Raw genomic sequence first — 27,016 nt, 5'->3', positions numbered from 1 at the left:
AGACTCTTGGAATGATTGTGCTTCCCTGTGTGACTGCTGCTGAAATGGAACTGAACCTTGTCCGCCCACCTCGCCAGCCAAGGGGTTTCCCTTGACACGTCTTGGTTTGAATACTGGTCTCACCACGTCCCAGCTGTGCAATCTTGAGCAAGTTGCTGAAATTCTCTTAGCCTCAGTTTTCACATCTGTGAAATGGAAATAAGAATAGCTCCTATATTATAAAGTGGTTCTAATAATTATATGAAATAATTTATCTATCAATATAAAGTAATTGACACATTAAATGCTTAAAAGATGTAAGTTCCTTTCCCCCTTCCTTTCCTTTTACACTTAGGCAGCCCAAAGTTCCTCTGCCCTCATTTTAGCCCAGCTGGGGACTTCACATCATCTAATGTCAACAGTAATAGAGATGGGCAGAAGGACAAGTCAGTACATGGGAAGACAATGAAGAATGGTGGCTTTTTTTTCACCCCCTACCCTGACTTGGCAGTAAAGATATTTTGATATAGCCAGCATCCCCAAGTAGGCAAGGTATTCAGATACTGGACAGCCAAAGTGAGAAATATCTACTAAGACATGATGACTACTATGTGAAAATATATCTACACAATCATATATTTAATGTGAAGATATAGCTATGCATTCATATATTTTAAAATGGAAACATTTTCTATATTTTAGAAAGGAACAAGGAAAACTGAAAACACTTTTGTTAGGATGATACAAATATGTTGTTGTAATGTTATCTTAATATTCTTGTGCCTGTGGAGAGGGAGCCTCTTTCCCTGATGTACTTAAATCTCCTTACCCTCTTTCCAAAAGAACAGTAGGAGGACAGGGTGCTGGAGTAAAGGGAATTTCACAGTGGGAATAATATGCCCCCATCTCATCTGTCCTTCTGCCCAGCCTCCATTAACCATCATGATCTACCAGAGGCCGGAGAGCTTCCTATCTGTGGTGCTTCAATGCCCTTGCATCATTAATATCATCATCTCTACCCTTCTTCTAGGAGTGGATCTTATGAGGGAGGTATGGAAGAAGTTATACATGTTTAGCTATCAGTCCGAACCTTTGAGAGCCCGCAGCGGACAAAGGCAGAAATCACTGTGTAACACTCTGGACTTTCTTGGCAGGTGAATACTGCTATGCATGAGGCAAAACTTATGGAAGAATGTGACGAATTGGTAGAGATCATCCAGCAGAGGAAGCAAATGATTGCTGTCAAAATCAAAGAGACAAAGGTAAAGCACAGCAGTTCAGTGAGGCCAAGGCCGAGTTGACTTTACAAATGTCCAAGCTTCAAACCGATGGTTCCAGTTTGAACTTGGATCATGAAAGCAAGAAGAAATGAGGTTTTAGGGAGATGGGCAAAGAAGCAGCAATATTTTGGCCTAGTGCTATGAATTCAGTCAAAATGATGGCAGTTCTGGGGTGTTGGAAACGTTCTATATCATGACCTGGTTGGTAGTTACATGGGTGTGTGTATATGCAAAAAATCATGGAGTTGTACACTTCAGATTTGGGTGCTTTACTGTGTGTATGGTATAAGTCAATACAAAAAGAAAACAAAGTAATGGTAGAAATGTGGACCAGAATTACAGAAGGATCATGACTGCCATTGTAAGGACTTTGGGCTTAATCTGAAAGGCATTAGGAAATCATCCTAGTTTCTTAGGAAGGGAGAAGACTGATAGATACGGCAGAAATGTGCAGTGTAGATCAGAATGGGATGATACTGAAGTCAGGCAAGCATGTTATGAGGCTTATGGAATGATTCTTGGCATGAGTTGATGAAGGCCTAACCAGGGAAGTGGTAGCACAAATGGAAGGGAAGAGCGTAGCAGGCATTGCTAGCAAGGAAATGATGGGAATCATCGACTGATTAGATATAAAAGATGAAGGAGAGAGAGAGAAGACTTCCAGGCTTTTAGCATGGGAACTGAAGAATCGTGGTCAAGAAGCTCAGGTGTGAGCCTCTATGCAGCTCTATGGTTTTACGCTTGCTGGTCTGCTGGTCAGTATAGTGATTGTGAGCTCATGCTGTGTGTACAGTGTGAGAAGTTATGAGAGCCTGGAGTGATAGCCATTACTTTGTGCCGTGCTGGGTGGTTCCAACTAACACAGGAACTGAAGTGTCCGAGAACACAGATCTGTGAACACATAGGTATGCTTAAAGATGCTTAGAGAAATATATACATAGAAATGTAGATACTCATAAAGAAAAAGGAGGTGCTTTTTATTAAACATGTATGTGATAATAAAGTGTCAACAATGGTGATCTCCGGGTGGTAGGGTTTCTTTTTATTCTCTAAATTTTCTGTAATGACCACACATTGCTTTTATAATAAAAATAATTAATGTGATCAATAAAAAGAGGAGGTAGGTAACTTGGAGTATATGACTGTGTTGCAGGGTAAGTAAGCGGGCCGTAGGTGGTAGGAGGGGTTGACAAAACACACATGGTGGGTAGGGTGACAAGGTGAGTGCTTAGTACAGGGACCATGGGATGTTAATAGGTCTTATTTTTAGAATCACTGCAGCAGATCTCCTTCATGTTGTTTTATCATTTTTAATTAACCACTGGATGTGTTATCTTATTTTTCTTTTGCTAATTCTTTAAGGTTATGAAACTGAGAAAGTTGGCACAGCAGGTTGCTAATTGCCGCCAGTGTCTCGAACGCTCAACGGTCCTCATCAACCAAGCTGAGCATATCCTGAAAGAAAATGACCAGGCGCGGTTTCTCCAGTCTGCAAAAAATATTGCTGAGAGGTGAGTTCCTTATGTTCTTGCAGCAGTGCTTCCTCTTATGAAAAGGGGCCAGCTTAAAGTCACTTAATTCTGTTCAGGCGTGTATCAATACGTAGCCGCTACCACCTGAAGATTTTACCAGCTGGCTAGTTACTAAGCCTCAGTGTGGTACATTGCCCTGTGGATTTCTGGCACCCGTCTCTCTATCTCTGTAGCCTACTGGTTCTTCTAATGCACAGCCAACCATGTGCCCTAGTGATGCCATGGCTCTCTGCTGCCCACTCAGGGCTGGAGCTTTCTATGTTGGTGTTGGTGTAGGAGCAGAGAAACTTCTGGCCACATAGATAGGTGGATGCCCTTCTAGTCTAGACTATAGCACTAGACTCCCTAGATTTGAATCCTGCCTCTGACCCTAAACTAGTTGGTCGCTCTTAGGGAAGTCATATAACCTCTCTGAGCTTCATTCTCATTCTCTCATTTGCAAAATGGGAATGATAATAGTGTCTATCTCATAAAGTTTTTGTGAGGGTTAAATGAGTTAGTACTTATAAAGGCTCAGAATAATGCCCAACACAAAGTAAATGCTCAATACTATTATTATTGGAGAGCAGAAATTGGGGATGAGAGGAGATTGTTACTTCTTGCAGTATAACTATTAGCAACATTTGACTATTTAATTAGGTACAAGTATTATGTTAATATAAATAACTTTCAAATGTTTAAGAAGAGTAAATTAGAGGCGAAGAAATGAAAATTCTTTCAAGAAGTTTGCTATGAAGAGAAGGAGAGAGATGTGGCAGTAGCTAGAATGACTATGCGGTAGAGGAAAGTTGTGGGTATTATTTTTTTAGATAGGAGAGATGTGAGTGAGTTTAAAAGTGGATGTAGGTCAGACTTCCCTGATGGTGCAGTGATTAAGAATCTGCCTGCCAATGCAGGGGACAAGGGTTCGATCCCTAGTCCCGGGAAGATCCCACATGCTGCGGAGCAACTAAGCCCACGCGCCACAACTACTGAGCTTGTGCGCCACAGCTACTGAAGACCTCACGCCTAGAGCCAGTGCTCCACAACAAGAGAAGCCACTGCAATGAGAAGCCTGCGCACTGCAACGAAGAGTAGTCCCTGCACACCACAACTAGAGAAGGCCTGCGCAGCAACGGAGACCCAGCACAGACAAAAATAAATTAATTAAATTAATTTAAAAAAAGTGGATACAGGTCAGCTAGAGATGGGGCAAAACTGAAGCTATGGAGAAAAGAAGGTATGTGGCCAAAGCACAAATGAAGGGACATCTCTTCCATTTAACCAGAAGGAAGACGGAAGTAATGGATGTGGATGTCAGTATGCCCAGCAGTTCGGTATGAGAAATTGAGGAATTTATCGTTTCATACCTACCCCTCTCTTTGTAAAATAGGAGGCAAAGTCATTTGCTGAGCATGAGCAGGAAGGTAGCAGGGTTCTCTAGCTTTTTGAACATATGGAATACAGTTATAATAATTGCTTTAATGTCTAATTCTAATATCTGGGTCAGTTTCAACTCGTTGCTTTTTTCTCCTTATTATGGGCTTTATTTTCTTGCTTCTTTGCATGTCTGGTTATATTCTTATTGGATGTCAGACAATGTGAATTTTATCTTATTGGGCACTATATATTTTTGTATTCCTATAAATATTCCTAAACTTTGTTCTGGGACACGGTTAAGTTACTTGAAAATAGCTTGTTCCTTTCAGGTCTTGCTTTTAAGATTTGTTAGATGTGATCAAAGCAGTGTTTAGTCCAGGGGAAATTTTTCCCCACTACTGAGGCAAGACCCTTCTGAGTACGCTACCAGGTCCCCCATGAATCATGAGATTTTCTGGTCTGGCTGGTGGGAACATACACTATTCCTGGCCCTGTGTGAGCATTAGGGTTTGTTCCCTCTAATCTTTTTGGGTGACTCTTTCTCTAGCATTGGGCAGTTTCCTTATATGCATGTGTTAATCAGTATTTTATTGAATACTAGAGGCAAACCCTCTGAAGGTCCCAGAATTCTCTCTGTGCAGCTTTCTCCTCTCTAGTACTCTGCCCTGTGAACTCCAACCAACTTAGTCTCCTTGGATTCACAGCTCTGTGTTCTTAATTAGGGACTCCATCGGGCTCCACCTGATTCCCCCTTCATGTACCATTTTATTCCCTTAATTTTTGCTGGAACAAATTTTCCCACAGCTTCCTAAGAAAGAGTACAAGGTAAATAAAATTTTGAGAATTTTTTGTTTAAATAATATTTTAAATTTATTTTCTAATTTGATAGGTTGGAAATAAATTTTCCTTATAATTTTGAAGGCATGGCTCTATTGTCTCCTAACTTCCACTGCTATTTTGATTCCTGATCTTTTGAATGTGACCTATATTTTAAAATCTGAAGCTTTGAAGGTCTTATCTTTAATCTACTTTTTTCTGAAATTTCACCAAGATATGCCTTGGTGTGGGTCTTTTATTATTCATTTTTGTTGGGCACTAAGTCAATCTTTCCAATCTAAAGACTACTGACTTTTAGTTCTGGGAAACTGTCTTTTATTTGCTAAAGACTTCCTGCCCTTCTCTCTTCTCTCTTTCTGGGACTCTAATTAGCCAGATTTTGGACACCCTTGATTTTCCCTCTAATTTTAAAAAATCTTTTATCTCCCACTTTCCATGACTTTATCTTCTTGATCTAAGATGTTTCCTTAATTTTTCATCCAATCCTTCTATTAAAATTTTAATTTAAGTATTTATATTTTTATTTATAAGAGCTCTTTCTTGATCTTTGCTTCTTTTTTAGCACTCCGTCCTTGCTTTATGAATACAAACTATTTATCTTCCTGATGATATTAAGGATCACTAAAAAAGTTTTCTTCTAAACTGCATTGTGTTGGTTTCCTCCACGTTCCTTTTCTCTGTTAGTTTCTGTCTTTCCCTAAATGTTTGGGGAGCTTTTCACTGCCTGTTTGAATTTAAGACTAAAAGGTGACTGGAAGATCTGAGGGGGTGGGAACAGTTTGTTGCTTGGTGAACTTTGCTATAGGATTATAAGGCGGAATGCTAGATTTTTAAAAAATTTATTTATTTTTATTTTTGACTGCGTTGGGTCTTCGTTGCTGCGCGCGGGCTTTCTCTAGTTGAGGTGAGCGGGGGCTACTCTTTGTTGCGGTGCCCGTGTTTCTCATTGCGGTGGCTTCTCTTGTTGCAGAGCACGGGCTCTAGGCGCGTGGGCTTCAGTAACTGTGGCACGCAGGCTCAGTAGTTGTGGCTCACGGGCTCTAGAGCGCAGGCTCAGTAGTTGTGGCCACGGGCTTAGTTGCTCTGCGGCATGTGGGATCTTCCTGGACCAGAGATGGAACCCGTGTCCCCTGCATTGGCTGGAGGATTCTCAACGACTGCACCACCAGGGAAGTCCGGAATGCCAGATTTTTATTGAGTGGACCCATCTGTAGGTGTTTTCTCTTGGGTCAGTTACCCGTGGAAGGAATCCACCAATCTCCTGCTTCTGGAGGGGGATGAAGGGTACAAGTCTGGCTGCCATTATTCTAGGAGCCAAGCAGGGAAAGGGTTTTAAGACTGCTTTTAGTATGGCGTCAAGATGAGAGAGGGGTGGTCTGTGGTTGAGTGGATCTGGTGGTCTTGCTGTTCCTCATGCAAACTTTCAACTGTCTGTGGCAATAAATCAGCTTCATGTTTTTGGCTTCCCAATTCAGCTTTCTCTGCTCTGTTGTTGGTTACCACTCATCCATCCCTTTCTAATTTCCAGACATTTGTTGACAATATCTTACTTGCATCTCTTTTTCCATTCTCTTTGTCTTTGTGGGTTTATGATTTTTTTTTCTTTGTCATTTCAGTGGGATTTCATGAGAGCAGAGATAAAACATATATTTAAACCACTGTATGTAATCATGTCCACTCACTCTTCAACTCTCTGAAATGTCTTGTGCCACTACCACACTATTGAAAGTATTCTTTCCAAGATCACCAAATGAATACCTTGGTGCTAAATTGTAATCGACATTCCTTTGTTTTATCTTACTGTTTCATCTTACTTGGTCTCTCAGTAGCATTTGTCCCTACTGACCATTGTTACTTGAAATTTCTCTGCCCTTAACTTGAGAAAGCTCCTGGTTTTCTTCCTGCCTGTCTGGTTTCATTTGCCTTTGTGAGCAACTATTCCTTGACCTATTCTTTTATGCTGTTGTTCTTTGTGATTCTGTCTTAAGCTATTCTCTTTTCACAGTACACATTCTCCCTCTTGCAGACTTGTATCACCTAGGGCTTCGGTTACCATCTAGCTGTCGATGATTCCCAACTCTGTATATCTAAATCTTCTTTTCATGGGCTCATGTATAGCCTATGTGGTAGGAAGAATAGATGGCTAACTATGTGGTATGGCTTGAGAATCATCTATGCAACCTAAATATCTTTCTCCCTGATCTCTCATGGGGTCTGAAATTCTTTCCCACAATTATTCATTGTAATGTATTAAGAACCAAGACTTCAGTTAAAATGAAATTTTAACTGGGAGAGTTATTCCTTCCCCCTTACAAATGGCACTTATTATATATTATCCCTAATAGAGATCAGAGCCTTGAGAGATAGCTAATGTTGTGTTTTGCTTAAATACAGAAACACAGACACACACACAGACACAAACACTTACGTATATGTCAATGTCATCTTTATCTCATCCTTAACCTTCCAGCCACTGTTAACATTTGGGAGTGTGTGTGTGTGTGTGTGTGTGTGTGTGTGTGTGTGTATATATATATATACCTCACAAACATAAGGTCATGTCGTATATACTGCATTTTACCCTATGTTTGAAACGTAACGTATCACGAACTTTCCCCTGGCATTGGATATTTTTTTATAACCTGATTTCCAGTGACCTTATAGTGTTTCATCTTTTGATGTATGACACATTACTTAGCTCAGTCCCCATTGTTAGACAACTAGGTTACATACAGTGTGTTGAGTGCTCTTATAGTTGTTATCTTTGCGTATGTCTTAGTTACTTCTTTAGTAAAAAATTTATGAAGTACTTAGTGAACGGGACGTCTTGTTTGCAAGTGGGAACCTCTGTGTAGCGTGTGATGAAAAAACATATTTTAAAATGGCTGATGTTGAGAAGGGCAAGAATATTTTTTAAAAGGTCAACCCAAGGGCTTCCCTGGTGGCGCAGTGGTTGAGAGTCCGCCTGCCGATGCAGGGGACACGGGTTCATGCCCCGGTCTGGGAAGGTCCCACATGTCGCGGAGCGGCTAGGCCCGTGAGCCATGGCCGCTGAGCCTGCGTGTCCGGGGCCTGTGCTCTGCAACGGGAGAGGCCACAACGGTGAGAGGCCTGAGTACCGAAAAAAAAAAAAAAGCTACTAGTGAGTAATATTTGGCCACTGCCTTATTTACTACAAAACAGAAATAGCTCATGACTTTTTTATGTGTACCATATTTAAATTGATCTCATACACCAGAATTCAGATCATGAATGGCTGATAGGATATTTCTGTTGGATAGTCATGACTTAAATAATATTGGCTTGTGGATAAATGAGTATGACCAGCTTTATGAATTTTGATAGTAATTCCAGTTCAGCAAGTACCATCACTATTTTCCCCTTCTATAGATATGATTGGGGGACTTCCCTGGTGGCACAGTGGTTAAGAATCCACCTGCCAATGCAGGGGACAAGGGTTCGATCCCTGGTCCGGGAAGATCCCACATGCCGCGGAGCAACTAAGCCCATGCGCCACAACTACTGAGCCTGCACTGTAGAGCCCGTGAGCCACAACTACTGAAGCCCACATGCCTAGAGCCCGTGCTCCGCAACAAGGGAAGCCACCACAATGAGAAGCCTGCGCAGTGAAATGAAGAGTAGACCCCGCTCACCACAACTAGAGAGAAAGCCCTCGTACAGCAACGAAGACCCAACGCAAAAATAAATAAATTTATTTTAAAAAAGATATGATTGGACTTGATTAATAATGTTCAACTTTGCACAGAGGTGGTGAATGCCATCTCAAAACCTATAGGAGACTGTGTTTATATTTAGGTTTATATAACTGGTGGTATTAATATATTTAAATACTGAGAAGATCCCTTCACTGTCTCATTGAACAGAGTAAGGCTCACCTGTGCTTCAGGGTGTGTTCATTAGCCTGTTAAGGCCAGGACTAACAATAAGCTGGCAATGTCCACTTTCTCTTTTTGGTCTTAACTGTGCCAATTTAATCAAAATTCTCTGTATCTAAAATGTTGCCTTTTACTTAATGAAAGGCATTTTAGTCTGGTTTAGGTATAATGCCAAATAAAGAGTATTTAATACTTCTCACATTTTTTAAAAATAAATTTATTTATTTATTTTTGGCTGTGTTGTGTCTTCGTTTCTGTGCGAGGGCTTTCTCCAATTGCGGCGAGCGGGGGCCACTCTTCATGACGGTGCGCGGGCCTCTCACTGTCGCGGCCCCTCTTGTTGAAGAGCACAGGCTCCAGATGCGCAGGCTCAGTAGTTGTGGCTCACGGGCCTAGTTGCTCCGCGGCATGTGGGATCTTCCCAGACCAGGGCTCGAACCCGTGTCCCCTGCATCGGCAGGCAGATTCTCAACCACTGCACCACCAGGGAAGCCCACTTCTCACATTTTTATAGATAATCTATAAGGTCGGATGTTTTTAAAATTCAGCATGACAAGATACAGTAGCAAATTTTGCTGGGGAATTCTTCACTAAGTCAGACCAAGTTATAATTCAGGATTGTCTTTTAAACAGCTATCCAAAAACACATACAACTGTAGAACTACTGTATATGTGTGATTGGTAATGGTGCTTTTGCCAACTCATTAGAAAGATTAGAATAGAGGAGATATACCATCAGCACAAATTTTGTACATTATGTGATCATAAGCCTTAAGAATTAAAACCAAAATCACAGATCAAAAACATTTTATGAAGTAGAACTGTGATGTCAGAGAATATTTACATTTTGAGCTATTTTGATATGTAATGCTAAATTTGGCCTCCAAAATTTGAATCATTTTCAGTCCTAATAAAAACATGTAGGCATTATTTAATATAGACATAAAAAGCTCCTATGATGTCGTTATAATCATAAACGCTATCTCATTTTAATTTACATTTCTTTGATTTTTCCTGTAGTTGGGCTTTTTAATATATTTGTTGGCTATTTTCATGGTTGTGAATTAACTTTCTGTTTTATTTGTCTGCACTTCTCCTGTCACCACTTTACTTTCTGCTCATTCCCAGACACCTTAAAATCTGATCCGCCTCTAGTTTTGACCCCTTCCAGTCCATCCACTGCAGCTGGAGTATTGTTCTTATTTTTTAAATTTATTTTAAAAAATATTTTTTAATTTTTGGCTGCCTTGGGTCTTCGTTGCTGTGCGCAGGCTTTCTCTAGTTGCGGCGAGCGGGGGCTACTCTTCGTTGTGGTGCACGGGCTTCTCATTGCGGTGGCTTCTTTTGTTGTGGAGCATGGGCTCTAGGCGCGTGGGCTTCCGTAGTCGTGGCACACGGGCCCAGTAGTTGTGGCGCACGGGCTTAGTTGCTCTGAGGCGTGTGGGATCTTCCTGGACCAGGGCTCGAACCTGTGTCCCCTGCGTTGGCAGGCGGATTCTTAACCACTGCGCTACCAGGGAAGCCCTGGAGTGTTGTCCTTGAAACATAAATTTGAGCACATCACTCCTTTGCCTCAAAAGCTTCAGTGGCTCTCATTGTATTAGTCTTTCATTTGTTTATCCTGACCTGAATTTTATTCCTGAAACATCGCAATTTCCAGAAACAGCCAAAAGCTATTGTAGGTAGATGTGTAACAGGGTATCCATGCATAAGGATATGTATTTGTTTAACTCCTCATCCCCTTACAACTAGTTCACCATACAAGTTTCCTCTCTGCTCTTCCTGCATTCAATGCCTCTTCTCTCCACTCTAACATGCATATTGTTGCCAAGTTAATGTTTCTTTCCATCCTGTTATTTGCATGCTCAAGGATCTTCATTGGCTCCGATTCAGGTCTGGCACAGGACCTAAACATGCATAGTTTGATCAAAGCTCAGAGATAAATCTGATGTGGAACAATGGTTTAGAATTGCTGAAGTATGTAAAAATATACCTTATTTTTTTAAAAAACAGGAACTGTCTACATGGTTAAGGGTATAAAGTTTAGAATCCAATGAACATGGGTTCAGTTATATATTTTTTTCTGATCCTTGTGTGACCTTGAGCAAGTTCCTTAACCTTTCTATGTCTCATTTACAAAATGGAAATAAACTTTGCTACGCAGGGCGATAGTAAGGAGTAACTTACTGTATGTAGAGTGCATGCATGGTGTCTTACATGTACTAAATGCTCAATAAGGTTAGCATTTTTGTGTTGTTGTTAGTCATTCAGTTATTCATTCAACAATTATTTATTCATTATGTGTCCAACACTGTGTTAGGGACCATGGAAGATTATAAGAGGTACGAAATATGGATCCTCCTCTTGAGACTCTTAGAATTAGTTGGGGAGATAAAACTAGCATAGCATTATACAATTAGAGAATAATAAAATTAAATGTAAATGTTGTCAAAGGTCAAACAAAGTACAGGATTTAAGGGAAGGTTTTAACCAAGCCCCAGCATGCTGTCTTGTTGATTAGCATTAAAAAAATAGAGGGGGAGAAAAAATTCTCTCAAACTGCTCTTACCAAGCCTTCAGAGGTCTAGTTTTGATGCTGCCTGCCAGATGGAAAATGATGCAGAGGGGAAAGAATCCTGTATTTACTTCTCCTAATTAAGACAGGATGGGGGAGTGTGTTTGAGGGGTGAACATATGTGAATAAATATGGTATAACCCTTAATTGGTTCCTGATGATTAAAATTTAAATGGTTTCCATTGGAAAAGCACAGATATGATATTTTTCACTAAATGAATCAAGCTCTAGCAGTCATTTATTTTCACCTTGTTTAACCAGAAATCAAACATTGGATAAAGGTTGCAAACCTATTTTGATGTATATTGATGTACTTTTCTCTCTTCCAGGGTCGCTATGGCAACTGCATCTTCTCAAGTTCTGATTCCAGACATCAATTTTAATGATGCCTTTGAAAACTTTGCTTTAGATTTTTCCAGAGAAAAGAAACTGCTGGAGGGGCTAGATTATTTAACAGGTGTGAAAATACTGTGCTTTCCTTTCCATTTTAGTCCTTTTCTTTTGGTGTGCTTTGACTTTAAAATAATCTGTAAAGGGCAATATTGATCATGAAAATGCTTTTATAATCTTTAAAATGATACATGTATCTTTTTACATAGAATATATTTTAGTTCATGTAACAGAAAAGAGAAATGAGTTGTCAGTGTCTCCGGGGACAGAATGGGTATACATACCATCCTTACTTAAAGGTAAAAAACAAGAAGTTGCTGATGGTTTTCTCCTTATGAGCCTGTCAGTAATATAATGTCACTTGTTATAAGGGGTAGAACTTGGGTGGTAATTAAAGAATATTAGAGAATGTCTCACATGGATATAGGTACCACCCAAATGATTTTAAGGAAATTTAGGGATTAGCAGATTAGGAAGAAAAATATCTGAGTTGCAGAGAATTTTAGAAGATGAGGGAGACAACCAGTCTGTTAAAAATACTGACTACCTTCAGGATTGTTGAATGATCATTCCATGAGAAAAATATACACACACAATAACTTTGTGTTTGTAGTTATCTTTGTTACTATGTTAAAATAGTTGTCATTTATTGAACATCTACTTTATACCAGACACTATATATTAATTTTATATCATGATCCTTACAACGAATCTGTGAGGTAATTATCATCCCCATTTTACAGATGAGGGAACTCATATTAATTTGCACGATTAACCCCTATTAATACTGCCAAAAATATATAATACAACTTACTTTGAAAAAAAAGAAATAGGTCAAAGGTCATGTAATAAGGAAACATGTGACCACTTTGCTCTAATATCTACATATGTGTTAGTGCAGGCAGAGTAGATGATGGGCAATCAATCATCTCAATAACTTAGGCTTAGATCTTTGCCTAAAATACCTTTACCATTGAAGCAAAAGTGGTTTGGGGGAACTTGAGTTTTCAGCACTTGGATTCAGGTTGTATGATACATGCAATCTAAAGCTTCTTATTAGAAAACCACCTTTCCATGAGATGTTGGGTTGGGCAGCAAGAATAACGATTGTAAAATTCCAGAACAGAGAGTATGCTTTCCTTACCTTCTTTTCCACCTTTCCTTACAGCCCCAAACCCACCATCTATCCGAGAAGAACTCTGTACTGCTTCCCATGACACCATTACAGTCCACTGGATCTCGGATGATGAGTTCAGCATCAGCTCCTATGAGCTTCAGTACACCATATTCACTGGCCAGGCTAACTTCATCAGTAAGTCATGGTGTAGTTGGGGCCTGTGGCCAGAGATAAGGAAATGTAAGGAAGCAGTAAGCTGCTCAAGATTGGCCGGGGCGCCACGAGGCAAGTGTTTGTAAGACATGTTAGGTTGTTTAGTATAGTGTTTTGTAGACAGTGCAAGCTCCCCCAGGGCATTGCAAAGACCTTACTGATGGGTGACAAGCAAGTTGTGTATTTCCTTGCTGGGCAGTCACTGGGGCCACTCCCATTTGTTTATGTAATCCTTAGCTTTTCCTCAGTTAATCCATGTCACTCCACTCTCCCAAATCAGAACACAGCTCAGAATTCATTCCTGAGTAGCTAAGCCACCATCATTGCTGATTCTATGTGTGTGAACATCTCTCTCCTTGACTCTTCTTCCACTTCATTATCATGGTAAAATACATTACATTCAAAGACTACCACTTCCTTTACCACACCTATTTGTATCAGTGAATAAGTGAAGTGACAAGCCTCCTGCCTCTGTCACTCTTCCCTCTACCCCTTCTCCCTTTCCTCCAAGAATTACACCAAATATAAAATGGCCCATCAGTGGGCCATCAAATGAAAGACGTTCGCAAAGCAGTCATTTAGCCTACATGTTATGGTTTCACCTTCTGATGAATTGGAGCAAGACAAGGCAGTAGGATCTTAACTAGAGCTGCAAGTTCCCCTCAATGTGCTGGGGAAAATGGAAATGAAAGCAGAATTAAAAGTGGACTCAAGATTGGAACTGATTTGCACCCTAAGGTTGCATCTGCATAGCTGCAGATTAGTATTTTCTTTTTACTTTGTGTTTGTGCTTCTGTGTCTGACTTCACAGACCCGCATGAGAGGAGTTTTTCCAACGAAACCGTCCCAATAGGCTTCCTTTTCCCATCTTGTGACAATTTAGGGCCACATGATGGGATGGGGAGGTGAGAGGACATTTGGGCTCAAACTCTAAAAAACACTTGCCTCGTGCAGCTCCATCCTAAGCCACTTGGCCCTGGTAGCTGCTTTCCTGGGTGTTTCTTCAGGTTGTGAAGTCGCAAAACGCTAAGGCCTCCCCAACATACTTGTTTGCAGTTGTCTTTCCTGCTTGGGAAAGTCTTAAAGCCAGTAACTGTGCTTCTCTTTCCTGATATGGGGAGAGCAGTGGTCTCCTGGGAGTTGAGAATAAGTCTAAGAAGTGACAAAGATCAAAAGGCTGTCACCTCTGTTTTCAAGGGTACATAGTCCTTTGTAAAGAAAAGCTTAGAGGATAATTCTTAATAGTGATAGGACCATAGCATCTTAGAATTGGAAGGGACCTCAGACGTCATCTTGTCAAATCTTCTTGCCTTCTGCCAGAAACCCTGTAGGTGATTGTCCTGTCTCTGCTCAAACATTTCCAGTGATGGGCAGCTGAATTCTAGCAAAACAGCCCATTCGATTGTTGTGCAGCTATAAATAATTGTTAGTGCTTCCTTATAAAAGGCCTAAGACTTCCTCCTAGTGAATAATAACAATTTGGATACGTATTATGCTTTTCCATTTACAAACACTCCCATATATGTTATGTCATTTGGTCCTCATAACTTCTCCCTTAGCCTTATGAAGTAGATGATAGTAATTCTATTTTATAGACGTAGAAACTGAGGCTCAAGTTAAATGAGTTGTCCAAGGTCACAGAGCTACAAACTGATGGAGTCATTATCTGAACCCAAGCCTGTCAGACTTCAAGGTTAATGCTCCTTGAATTAAACCAGCTACCAATTCTTCCTAGTCCACTGAGGATAGCTGTATTATTGCTCTTGTGTGTTAGCTGATGCCCCCTTGTCCTGTACCTTTTTTCCAGCAGCCATGTTGACTGTTGTGTTGACTGAGCATATAGTCAGCTGAAATCCCCCGGCATTCCAAATCCTATTCCTATACAATTGAATTTCTAAACTGAAATACAACATCTTGAATTTATTCCTATGACATTTTATCTGGTTAGTTCTGACTCCTTATTCCAGCCTACCAAAATTCCTTTGTATGTAGTTTCTGCCTTTCAATATATTTACTTTCCCTTCCAGCGTGCCTTCTATGTCTTCCTCCTTCGACCATTGATAGAAAAGTAGAATAGGACAGGAACAAAGGCAGAGCCCTGAAGCAAAATTTTGGATGGCAATGGGCAGATAAGTTGAAACTATTTTACTAGTAAAAAATATTCATGAAGATTCCAGTCCTACATGCTGGTCTGGCCTGCCACTGTTGACTGAACCCTGGTTGTGAGAGCTACTTTCCCTTGAGGTTTTCCTATATTTTCTCTTTTTTAAAACCACTTTATTGAGGTATAATTGACATACAAAAAGTTGTCCATCAACAGATGACATGGATAAAGAAATGGATAAAGAAAATGTGGTATATACATAAAATGGAATATTATTAAGCCTTTAAAAAGAAGGAAATCCTGCCACATGCAATAACATGGATGAACCTGGAGGGCATTATGCTAAGTGAAATAAACCAGACACAGAAGGACAAATACTACATGATACCACTTACATGAAGAATCTTAAAATAGTCAAACTCCACATTTTCTTTAACCAGAAATTTCTTCCTTGCTGGTTAGAATTTTGTCTGGAGAAGTACTTCTCCTTATTTTTTCAACTTTCCTCCTTTATTTTAAACTTTCTCCCCACTTTATGTAAGATTTGAAATTGTCACAAGCCAATAATGTTCCAGATGATGCTGTTAGCCGAATGAGAATTCCAACAGATGTTTAGATAATGGTCTTCCCCATTACTGTATATCTTTCCTCTGTTTCAGCTTTGCGTTTTGTATTATGAAAGCACTGGCTATAACCTCTCCCTGGCCAGGCAGTTTGTAACATACTGCCACAAAGATGTAACTTCTATTTCCCCTCATTTTCATTCTCATGCAAATGCTCTCCACACACATTTACACTCAGGTTCATGAATTTCCATATTGTGGTCTTTCCATTTTGAACACGGTTTATACTTCCATTACCATAATTCAATGATAAATCCCATCTCATTAAGTCTCAGTGATACCCAGAGGATCATATATTTACCTTTTTAAAATTTAGAAATGATTTCAAAATTACAGAAAACTTGCAAGACCAGCACAAAGCATGCCCATATACTCTTTACCCAGATTCACCTATTGTTAATGTTTTATCCCATTTCCTTTATCATTTGCTAACATTCTCTGTTTCTGTCCATTTTTTCTGAACCATTTGAGAGTAACTGGCATACATCATGGCCTTTCACCCCTAAATCCTTCAGTGTGTGTTTCCTAAGAATACAGAAATTCTCTTATGTATCCACGGTACAGTTATCAACTTTAAGAGGTATGACGTTGATGCAGTACTTTTAACTAATCCACCATTCATATTCCAATCTTGACGGTTGACCCAATAATATACTTTATGACATATTAAGGACCCAATGTTGTCCTATATAGTCTAGGATCAGGCATTGGACTTAATTGTCATATTTCTAGCATCCTTTAATCTGGAACATTTTCTCAGCCTTTCTTTGTCTTTAATGACATTGATATATATATAGTGTGTGTGTGTGTGTGTGTGTGTGTGTGTGTGTGTGTGTGTGTGTGTGGTATGCGGGCCTCTCACTGCCGCGGCCTCTCCCGTTGCGCAGTACAGGCTCCGGACGCGCAGGCTCAGCGACCATGGCTCACGGGCCCAGCCGCTCCGTGGCATGTGGGATCCTCCCGGACCGGGGCACGAACCCGTGTCCCCTGCATCGGCAGGCAGACTCTCAACTACTGCGCCACCAGGGAAGCCCATACATTGATATTTTTTAAAGTGCCCTTTTAATTTGTTTATTATGCTGTTCCTTATTTTGAGTTTGTCTGATGTTTCCTCACGATTATATTCAGATTACACATTTATGGCTGGAAGGCTACATAAGAGACGTGTTCTCCTTGGGACATCACAACTGGAGACACACGATGTGTACTTGCCCTTCATTGGTGATGCTCATTTTGATCACTTGATCAAAGGTGTTGCCTGATTTCTTCTTTGCATAGTTACTGTTTTTCCTTTTGCAACTAATAAGCAATCTGTGCCATGATACTTTAAGACCATGAAAATATCCCGCTTCCTCATCAAACCCATCCCACCCCATCCCTGTTTTAGCATCAATCAATAATTCTCACCTGATCCAATCTTTACTCTGATGATGGCAAAATAATGATTTTCCAACTGAGCATCCACTTCCACATTTACAGGTTGCCACTCTGCATTCTACTGTAAGCAAGAGACTCATCCTTCATTTGTTTATTTATTTTTTTTACTTCTCAGTATGGACTTATGAATTCTCTTTTTTCGATGGTTTATAATTCTTTACTGCCCTTATTTATTTTGGTGCTCAGATTGCCCAAATTTAGCCAGTGGGAGCCTTTTAAGCTGACTCCTGGGTCCTTATAGTCTTCCATCATTTTCTCCAGTGCTTCCTTACTTTTCAGCATAACAAAAGGTTGTACGCTCATTTTGACCATATCCTGCCCCAGCCCTGAAGTCAGCCATTTTTCCAAGGAACGCTGGTCCCTTTTAGTAGGAGAATGTTATTATAGACCAAAATCTGGGTACTAGAAGTACGCACATACACCCATGTACATATACATATTCACACATAATATATGTACACACATACTTAACATATGTGCAATATGTATGCACATACACATGCAAATACATATTTTAGAAATCATGAGTTTATACCAATATCTCCAATTCCAGTCCATCCCCACAGGTTCTTTCTTACCTTCCCCCATTTCATATTTGTGTGTTCCTACTTCCACAATGAGAAGCCTGGTCCCAGCAACATCGACACGGATACTCATTTGCTCAATAACACATCTGAAATAGTTTCAGAATGGCGTTGCCCATCCCACTGCAAACACAAACAATAGTGAGGATTTGCTTACAGTTCTCCTCTTGCCCTTTGCTGTGATTGTTTACATTTGAAATGCAGGTGGCTTCATTTTTTTCAGTTTGCCTTCAGTTTTAGACCCCACTCTTCCCATTCATATTGACAGCATTTAAATTTTTTGAACTTGTAAAACAACCATGTTTCCAAAAGGGAAAACTATACAAAAAAGGTGTACTCAGAGAAGTGTCATTCTCTCCTGTATCCTTTTCATTTTCTTCCCCCACCTCCATCCCCTGTAGGCAACCAGCTTCATTATTTTCTGGTTTTTCCTTCTTGTTGCTATTATTGTTTTGTAAATCTAAGCAAATATATGTATGTTTTCTTATTTGCCTTTCTTTCTCGCAAAAAAAAAAGGTAGCATACTACATAAACTCTTTTGCAATTTTCTTTTTTAAATTAACAGTATATCTTGGAAATCACTCCGTTATCAGTTCATAGAGATCTTCCACCTTCTTTTTTATAGCTGCATAGTACTTCATTATGAAGTTAGTTTTGGTTTTGTATTGTTAGCAGTATATCTGGAAGATCATATATTTCCCTCTTAGTAGTCAAATTTAATGTGCAGTTTATGATTCATACTGTGCATTGATACATAGGCAGCCAAGCCCTCAAACATTTTTCCTTGCCCTTATCCTTGTGTCTTTTCATGCGAATCACTGAACATCGCCACCGATTATTCTTCTTTCTATAGCATATCTGTTTGCACCCCATTATGCTTCTTTTTTCTAGTTTTAATTTAGACTTCTTCTACTGCTCCCCAAATTAATTATAAAACCCTTCTGATCATATCTCTTTCAAATCACTTACTATTATTTCCAGTTTTTAACCTCACTAAGTCCTTTGCTAGAGCTGCATAGAAATGACTAAATTCACCACTCATTTTCCCTGCCCTTTCTTTTCTATCCTCCGGTAGAATTATGGTTAAAAAGTGGTAACCTGACTGAAAAGCAGATAACAGAAGAGATAAGCCTAAATTCACAGGCTAGAATGTTGATCCCTCTTTTACTAAAAGTTAGCCAAATACATGTTTTTAATTATGTACATTTTCTCTGTTTAAGTCAATGTTTATGGTCTAAAGAGTTTCAAAAGCAGAAACCTAGATCTCTGATCCCTTTCCCTACTTGGGAGGGAAGGAGATTCCAGACAACAATGTGTTCCTGGACCACCCAACCTCAAATGAGTATTGGAATCAGAACCAGGAAGGGGTAAAACTGGGTAGTGTCAAGTGAGGAGATGATATTCTGCTTTGACTGTTATGTCATCTCCTTGGCTTCCCTATGACACCTTGGAGTCCACCAAGATTGGAAGTAAGGGTGAGGATGGTGTGGGAGAGTTGAATCATAAGCCCTGAAAGCTTCGCTACCTTGCAGAGACTAAGGAACATTACTGTTTGCTCCATGAATTGCGATGTAGTGGAGAGAACCCTGGACTAGGATTAAAGAGACCAGAGTTCTACTCTCAGCACCATCCCCAGCTATCTGTGGCCTTGGGCAAGTCACTTTTCTTCTCTCTGTCTTAGTTTCCTATTTGTAAAATGAGGGAAATATAGTGCCTAGTTGTCATTTTGGCTCTGAGATTCCATGTTACTGTGCTCTGCTCCACCCATTCAAGGTCAGACTCAGATCTCAGAGGATTGGACCTTTGGGGCAAAGACCTAGAGACTCCATAAAAGAGATGATTCTGTGATTTTGTATAGACGTTTTCCTGTATTATTTGGCAGCAAATTGGAGTAACCTAACTTTCACTAGTGGTTACATTCAGTTACCAGAAGCAAGGAGCCTGGCGTAAGCTTAGCTCCGTGGGAGAAAAGAAGCAGAGGAGGTTCATCTCACTATGTCTTCCACGATTCAAAAGAAAACAAAATGAAATTCACTTTTGGGGGGGCTTATGATGAATTTTCAGTGTGCTTCTCATCATCCTACCTCTATGACCTTAACATCCTTCCTTTCCCCACGTTACAGGCCTGTATAATTCCGTGGATAGCTGGATGATTGTGCCCAACATCAAACAGAACCATTACACAGTTCACGGACTTCAGAGTGGGACACGCTACATCTTCATTGTTAAAGCCATAAACCAAGCAGGCAGCCGGAACAGTGAGCCTACCCGACTCAAAACAAACAGTACGTTGTGGTGATTCCAAAAGGAGAGAGCAGTTTTGCCCTCAGTGCCAGCAAGTACACTTAGCCTGACACTGGCACCCACAGCAGTGTAAGAGGGCAGTGGCACTGGGTAGAGGAGCTGTACTTTTGGAGTCTGTGCTTTGGGCAGGGGGGTTGTTTGTGTCCTTGGGAGGTATGTGGACACAGAGATACACATAAAACAGCTGGTGGCTTGGGAGGATGTTAGTGAAGAGTTTTTCTCTGCACTCTGCCTCCATGCTTTGGGGACAATTGAGTAAAAGAGTACTGTTTGTGATAATCTGGTAAAATCCTCCTGCTGAGAAGCCATACCTGCTAGGAATGCTTTTGACTAAAAGTGACAGAAAAATCCAACTAATTTAGCTTAACAAATAGTATTTTTTAGCAGCTTAAACAAAGTGTTTTTCTCTCTCTTTCGCATAGCAAGAAGCTCGAAGTTTAGGCGGTTCAGGGATGGTGCAGCAGTTCTGTGATGTCGTAAGAGACCCAGGCACCTTCTCCTTTTGTGTGTTGGCTTCTTGCCACATGGTCACAACATGACCACTGCAACCTCTAGACGTCATATTTCCTTTCAAGATAGAAAGAAGGGGGAAAGTGTTGGTACACGTGATGGCTGTCCCTTTCATCAAGAAAGCAGACACTTTCCTAGAAGTTTCCTCCATCCTCTCTGACTTCTGCTTCCATCTTCTTAGTCAACCCTAGCAGCGAGGGAGGCTAGGAGCTTGAGTGTTTAGCTTTTCTGACCTCTATAGTAAAAGTGGGTAAGAGAGAAAAAGTAGGGGGTGGGTGTTACGTTCGCCAACAGTGTCTGCCAGACGCGTTGGTATTGCCATACCCAGCTGTTGGCTTCTAGTAACTAACTGGTCCTGTCTAGGACTGTAAGGAATAATTTGTTGTGAATGATCCTGCACAACAAATATTTTTTCTAATTATTGCTGATGCAAAAGTCACTCTAACAAAGTTACCTAATTATATGTTATTTACATCCCAGTAGTTAGAGGGCAAACAATTTGTCCCATAGTTGAGTTACTCTCAGGTTTATTTGTTCTGCCACCAAGCAGCAGTTATCTCGTCTATTCCCTCACTTTGTCTCACCTCAAATACTCCTTCCCCTAAAATCTGCTCAAAGCCCAAACCACCCACTGAAATAAAGCAAAGTGCAAAACTTATTTGAGGACATGAGACCCTGAGAGCACCCCCCCTTTTTTTTTTTTTTTTTTTTGCGGTACGCGGGCCTCTCACTGTTGTGGCCTCTCCCGTTGCGGAGCACAGGCTCCGGACACGTAGGCTCAGCGGCCATGGCTCACGGGCCCAGCCGCTCCGCGGCATGTGGGATCTTCCCGGACCGGGGCACGAACCCGTGTCCCCTGCATCGGCAGGCAGACTCTCAACCACTGCGCCACCAGGGAAGCCCAAGAGCCCCCTTTTAACTTGATAGTCTGTGAAGGGGGCACAGCTTATTTTTATCTTATTGAAAACAGTGGCTTCTGGCCTGTTTCCTTAATATAATCCAAACACCAGTCAACTTTCACTGACTCAAGAATGATTATCTTGTCGAGGCTCCTCTGATAGTGATGGTCCTGGAGGACAAAGATAGAATTCTTAAATACTTCCTCATGCATTTTCTTTTTTCTACTTTTTTCAGGCCAACCCTTTAAACTGGATCCCAAAATGACTCACAAGAAGTTGAAGATCTCCAATGATGGACTGCAGATGGAGAAGGATGAAAGCTCTCTGAAGAAGAGCCATACCCCAGAGAGGTTTAGTGGCACAGGATGCTATGGGGCAGCAGGAAATATATTCATTGACAGTGGCTGCCACTACTGGGAGGTGGTCATGGGTTCCTCAACATGGTAAGTGGATCCCACTTTTCTTTTCTCCTCTCTCCCCTGTTGTTAGGTCCCTGGGAGATTCAGTTCTATAGCACAAACGTAATACCAGTAAGTCAAGGTTAAAAGGCATGTGATGGAAACCACTGCTAGAAAAATTTGCCAGTTTTTAAAAAATAAAATTAGGGAAAATATACTGAGCTAGGAGTTGAAAATTACAGCACTCTAATTGCTAACTATTTTTAAGGCTCTAGTGATGGGCTTCCCTGGTGGCGCAGTGGTTGAGAGTCTGCCTGCCGATGCAGGGGACACGGGTTCATGCCCCGGTCCGGGAAGATCCCACATGCTACGGAGCGGCTGGGCCCGTGAGCCATGGCCGCTGAGCCTGCGCGTCCGGAGCCTGTGCTCCGCGACGGGAGAGGCCACAACAGTGAGAGGCCCGCGTACCGCAAAAAAACAAACAAACAAAAAAAACAAAAAAAACTCTAGTGCTGTCAGTATTATGGATCTAAATGTAAACTATTTAAAGAAGAAACATGTATTCTATTTCTTAGATATTCTGTACGGTGTCTAGCATAACTCAGATCATTAATAAATGTTTATTTCTCTCTCCTTTCTACTGTCTCACAGGTATGCAATTGGCATTGCCTACAAATCAGCTCCCAAGAATGAATGGATTGGCAAGAACGCCTCGTCATGGGTCTTCTCTCGATGCAATAGTAACTTTGTAGTCAGACATAACAACAAGGAAATGCTGGTGGATGTGCCACCACAGTTGAAGCGTCTGGGTGTCCTTCTGGATTATGACAACAACATGCTGTCTTTCTATGACCCAGCTAACTCTCTCCATCTTCATACTTTTGATGTGACCTTCATTCTTCCAGTTTGTCCAACATTCACAATCTGGAACAAATCCCTGATGATCCTGTCTGGCTTGCCTGCCCCAGATTTTATTGATTACCCCGAGCGGCAGGAATGCAACTGCAGGCCTCAAGAATCCCCTTATGTTTCTGGGATGAAAGCTTGCCATTAAGTTTCAAGAGAGCGTATAATTCACTGGCTCTCCAGTTCAGCAGTTCTTCCCCTCCTAAACCTCAGTTAGTGTCCAATATACAAGATACAAAAATAAAGTTCATTTGAAGCATCCAAAATAACTAGATATTATAGATTTAATTTTTGTGCATTAAAGCTTGTATTTGAATTAATGTATTGAGTTTCTCAGAACAAATTATCTGAGTAGTCTGGGTTCAAGCCATTGGAGAAGAAATTTGAAGAATGCTTCTCTTGTCATTGGAGAATTAAAAATTCCCAGTGATTTAGGAGTATAAATGATATTGGAAGGAATTAGGGTCATTCTAGGTAAATAATGTAGAAAGATGCTCTGCACAAGGGGCTAGCCAGCTGGAGAGCAGGGGTGTGTCAGCCTTGCTAGTACTGGCCAATTAGGCCAAGTAGAATTTTGAAGTGTCAAATGATCCCATATTATATGTAGCTTTTTATGAGAAAACCTACAATCAATGATTTATTATGAAGAAAACATGTCTGTGTATATATAATATATATATAAAATGAATAAATAATATATATTATATATTCATTTTATAATTATATATACATAATAAACTTTTTAATTCAGTCATTTGCGTGAGAAATATACTGGAAGGGAAAATAAATTATACCATCCATTTTTGTCCCCTAAAGGGAACATCAAAATCAGTCAACATTTCTCCCCCCCTTCATTCATCCCTCCCTTCCTCCCTCCTGTCACACACACACATGCACATGCAATAATGACATAGATGGTGGGAAGAGCTCTAGGTTGGATCAGGAGAGATAGGGAGACAAGACTGCACAAGAGATGCTATTGCTGGATAGGAAATTGATCCAGGTAGATCTGTTATATGTAGCACAGTTTCATCGATGCTACCTAATGGAGGAGGTTTGTCCGAATTCTTGAAAATTCTGTCACAGAATATTTCAAAGAAGTACAGTTTTCTTACTCTCAAGTACATACAGTTACTAGAATTAGGCTTAAAAAAAGACTTGCATAATGGAGGTTCTTTAGGAACCTTCTTTATTTACTTACTCAGTAAGAATGGAGTGTTGTAGATGCAACAACTATTTGCATATAAATGTACTTATATTTTCAGATAAAACACTTCTGAAGTGCTTAAGAATGCCTGAGAATAGTTTGTTTTCTTAAACAGGTTAAATAATCATTCTTCCCGCAATCTTATTTACACTATTCATTTGCTTAGGCAACCCTTCATGGCAAATGCAGATGTAAGCTTCAACCCAGTCCTTAATCACTATCGTGGAAGGGAATCAAGCTTTATGGTCTGTGCTTCTGTCAGTTCCGCTGCTGGGATTGGGAGTGTCAGCACCAGAGCTTTCTCCTTTCAGGAGCTGAGCCGGCTTTAAGGAGTCTACTAATTGGGAGTTGTGAAAATATTGTTGAACAACGTGTTAGTTGTAACAAGTCCCCAGATCGGAGCCTTGAAACAATGCCAAAACTTCTCCCCCTCTTCCTTTCCACAGCCTTTGGTGGACGTTCATTCATTAATTCATTCAACCAACTATTAGATGCCAGGTACCACGCTGAAGCTGACCTATTGGTAATCCACAGCCCCTGCTGTCAAATGGCTTATTATTCTGTAGGAGAGACAAAGTATCTATACAGATCCCCTAAGGAACAGTTTCGTATTGTTTGTACACCTAACATGGAAAGCAAGACTGATGCAGCTACAGATGGCAGGCTCAAACTTACCTATCTAGTGGCAAAGTAAGGTTTTTTGGTTTTAAAAACCCTACGTACTTACTGCTAATCAGGAAATGAGCAACCTCGGTAAGATTCAGCAGCGCTGGGAAATAGCTTGCAGTGATGGAAAGCTCATCATAGCCTTCAGACTAAAATAATCTATTTCCTCTGCCATTTACTAGCTGTGTGACCCAGGGCAAGTACTTCACTTCTCTGAGCCGCTGTTTCCTCTTCTGTACAATAATACCTACCTCACAAGGCTGTTGCAAAGATGAAAAAAAGATAGCACATTGAAACTGCTTAGCACACACCCGGCATTTAGTTAAGTATGGCATTAGTATGGCATACTTAACTATTAAGCATGGCATTTAGTTAAGTATGCAACAAATATTAATCTCCTCCGCTCAGCGCCAGGCCCAGTACAGTGTAGCAGTGCTTTAAAATGGATGTCTTTCATTTCTAAGTTACTCTAAGTCTCTCCTCTAGAGCCTATCTCCAAATTCTTAAACAAAACAGATGATTTTAACCCCTTCATAAAATCTTTCACTGGCTCCCATAGCATTCAGTAGAAAGTCCCAGTTACTCACCCACTTTGGCTTTTCAAGTCCCTATTTGCTTTCCCGGCTTCATCTTTTGCCACCTTCCCCCTCACACTGATTACTGTAGGCAAACTTAACGATTTTCACAAGTTGTTCTCTGGGCCTGGAATAGAGACATTAGTAACAATTTTGATGCCCTGAGTAAACAGTAGGAATTCTTCTTAAATTAAGGGAATAGTGTGAAAATGCTGTAAGTGCAGAACACTCCACCTTCACCCCAGTCCGATTTTCTTTACCTTGGCCTTGGGACTCCCATGCCATTCATTTTTGTGCCTTTTAGATTTTACTGACCTGAGACAAAGCTTCAGTTTCTCCACCCTACTTTTGACTCTAGCCTGGACTTGCTTTCCCCACCTCTACCCCACTAGACTAGATTAACTCCTGAACCCCTAGGCTGGATTATGTTCTCCAGCTCCCATGGCACCCTGAGCACTACCCCCTCTCAGCAATAATCACATTGTATAGCAGTGTTTTTCAAAGTGTGGTCCTCAGACCACCTGTTAGAATCATTTTTGGTGTTTGTTAAAACAATTGATTCCTAGACCTCACCCTCGATCTTAATTAAAACGTCTGGGCACATAAGTGGAATTTTACATTTTTAACAAGCTCCCCCAGGTAATTCTGATGCACACAAAGGTTTAACATATAAGAATCGTCTTCCCCACTAGACTGTGAATACCTTGAGGGCAAAGACTGTGTCTTTTGGTTTTGTTGTTGTATTTTCAACACCTGACACAGGGTGTGGAACAGAGAGTAGTTGCCTGGCTAATGTTAATTGCATGAATGTATGAGTGAACAAATGAATAATCAAAGTTTCCCTGTTGTACTCTGATATCCATATTGGTGTTTGTTGTTTTCTGGGCAGAAATGCTTGGCCTCTTCTCCATTTGGGCTGTATTGATATTATTTTGCAAATGTCCTAGGACTCATACATATAAATGAGTATTGTCTTCCTCAAAAGCTCTTTTGGAAGTTGACTTGGGGAATTGTCTGGAGCATGTGGCACCATTCTTTTCCATAACCTTTCAGTCTTTTCAAACTTTGAATGTGGATTTCAGTTTTGGTCATAGCCCAAAATCACTCAGAGCTAAGTCTACTGAATAAAGTAGGAAAATAAACTGGGTTTGGGGTAAGCAATGAAGTTTCTGAGCCGAATAATTAAAAGTGCTTTCCAAGAAAAAACATGGTGGCAAAGTATTCAGTGGGGGTGTGGTGAGTCCCAGATACTTCAGTAAACTTAAGACTTTCATAGAATACTGTCAATGCCAGGTACCTTAAGAGAAGTCATTGACTACCTCTAGCTCAACCCAGTTGGACAAAGGGAATAGGACCTGTATTTAACATCTTCAAGGAAGGAGACTCCATAAGTTTTCACTGTTGCTCTCCTCAGTCTGTTCTCGTACAATCCTTCTGCCAGCACATTATTCTTTCTGTCTGCAATTTATGCTTATTTTCACTTTTTATATCGTCTTATTGAAGAAAGCACAAAAATAATCAACAATAAAGTTAAACATGTTTTGAGAATATGAAAGAAATTTTAATGCCACATTGGAGTTCTGGCTACTTGTAAGTAAGAGTGACTGCATCTGTATGTATTTTTA

General features: G+C 40.5%; 1 protein-coding gene across 5 annotated transcripts in view; it reads left to right on the top strand.

The window, feature by feature from the left end:
- The window catches only part of MID2 (midline 2), a 105,645-nt gene extending 81,173 nt beyond the window's left edge, over positions 1 to 24,472 (top strand). For 4 of the 5 annotated variants that reach the window (XM_060003148.1, XM_060003151.1, XM_060003149.1 and 1 more), the window contains 7 exons: positions 1,134 to 1,241; positions 2,622 to 2,770; positions 11,788 to 11,915; positions 13,017 to 13,250; positions 20,050 to 20,211; positions 21,875 to 22,082; positions 22,689 to 24,472. In XM_060003148.1, the coding sequence (XP_059859131.1) occupies positions 1,134 to 1,241; positions 2,622 to 2,770; positions 11,788 to 11,915; positions 13,017 to 13,250; positions 20,050 to 20,211; positions 21,875 to 22,082; positions 22,689 to 23,091 (1,392 nt within the window). In that variant the 3' untranslated portion in view covers positions 23,092 to 24,472. The remainder of the gene's footprint in view (positions 1 to 1,133; positions 1,242 to 2,621; positions 2,771 to 11,787; positions 11,916 to 13,016; positions 13,251 to 20,049; positions 20,212 to 21,874; positions 22,083 to 22,688) is intronic. The other variant, XM_060003153.1, reaches the window with a different exon arrangement.
- The last annotated feature ends 2,544 nt before the right edge of the window (positions 24,473 to 27,016 follow it).

This window comes from Delphinus delphis, chromosome X, assembly GCF_949987515.2.
Source record: "Delphinus delphis chromosome X, mDelDel1.2, whole genome shotgun sequence".
In the NCBI taxonomy this organism is placed as follows: Eukaryota; Metazoa; Chordata; class Mammalia; order Artiodactyla; family Delphinidae; genus Delphinus; species Delphinus delphis.
The sequence above is the reverse complement of the archived record's forward strand: the minus strand, read 5'-3'. Positions and strand labels throughout refer to the sequence as shown.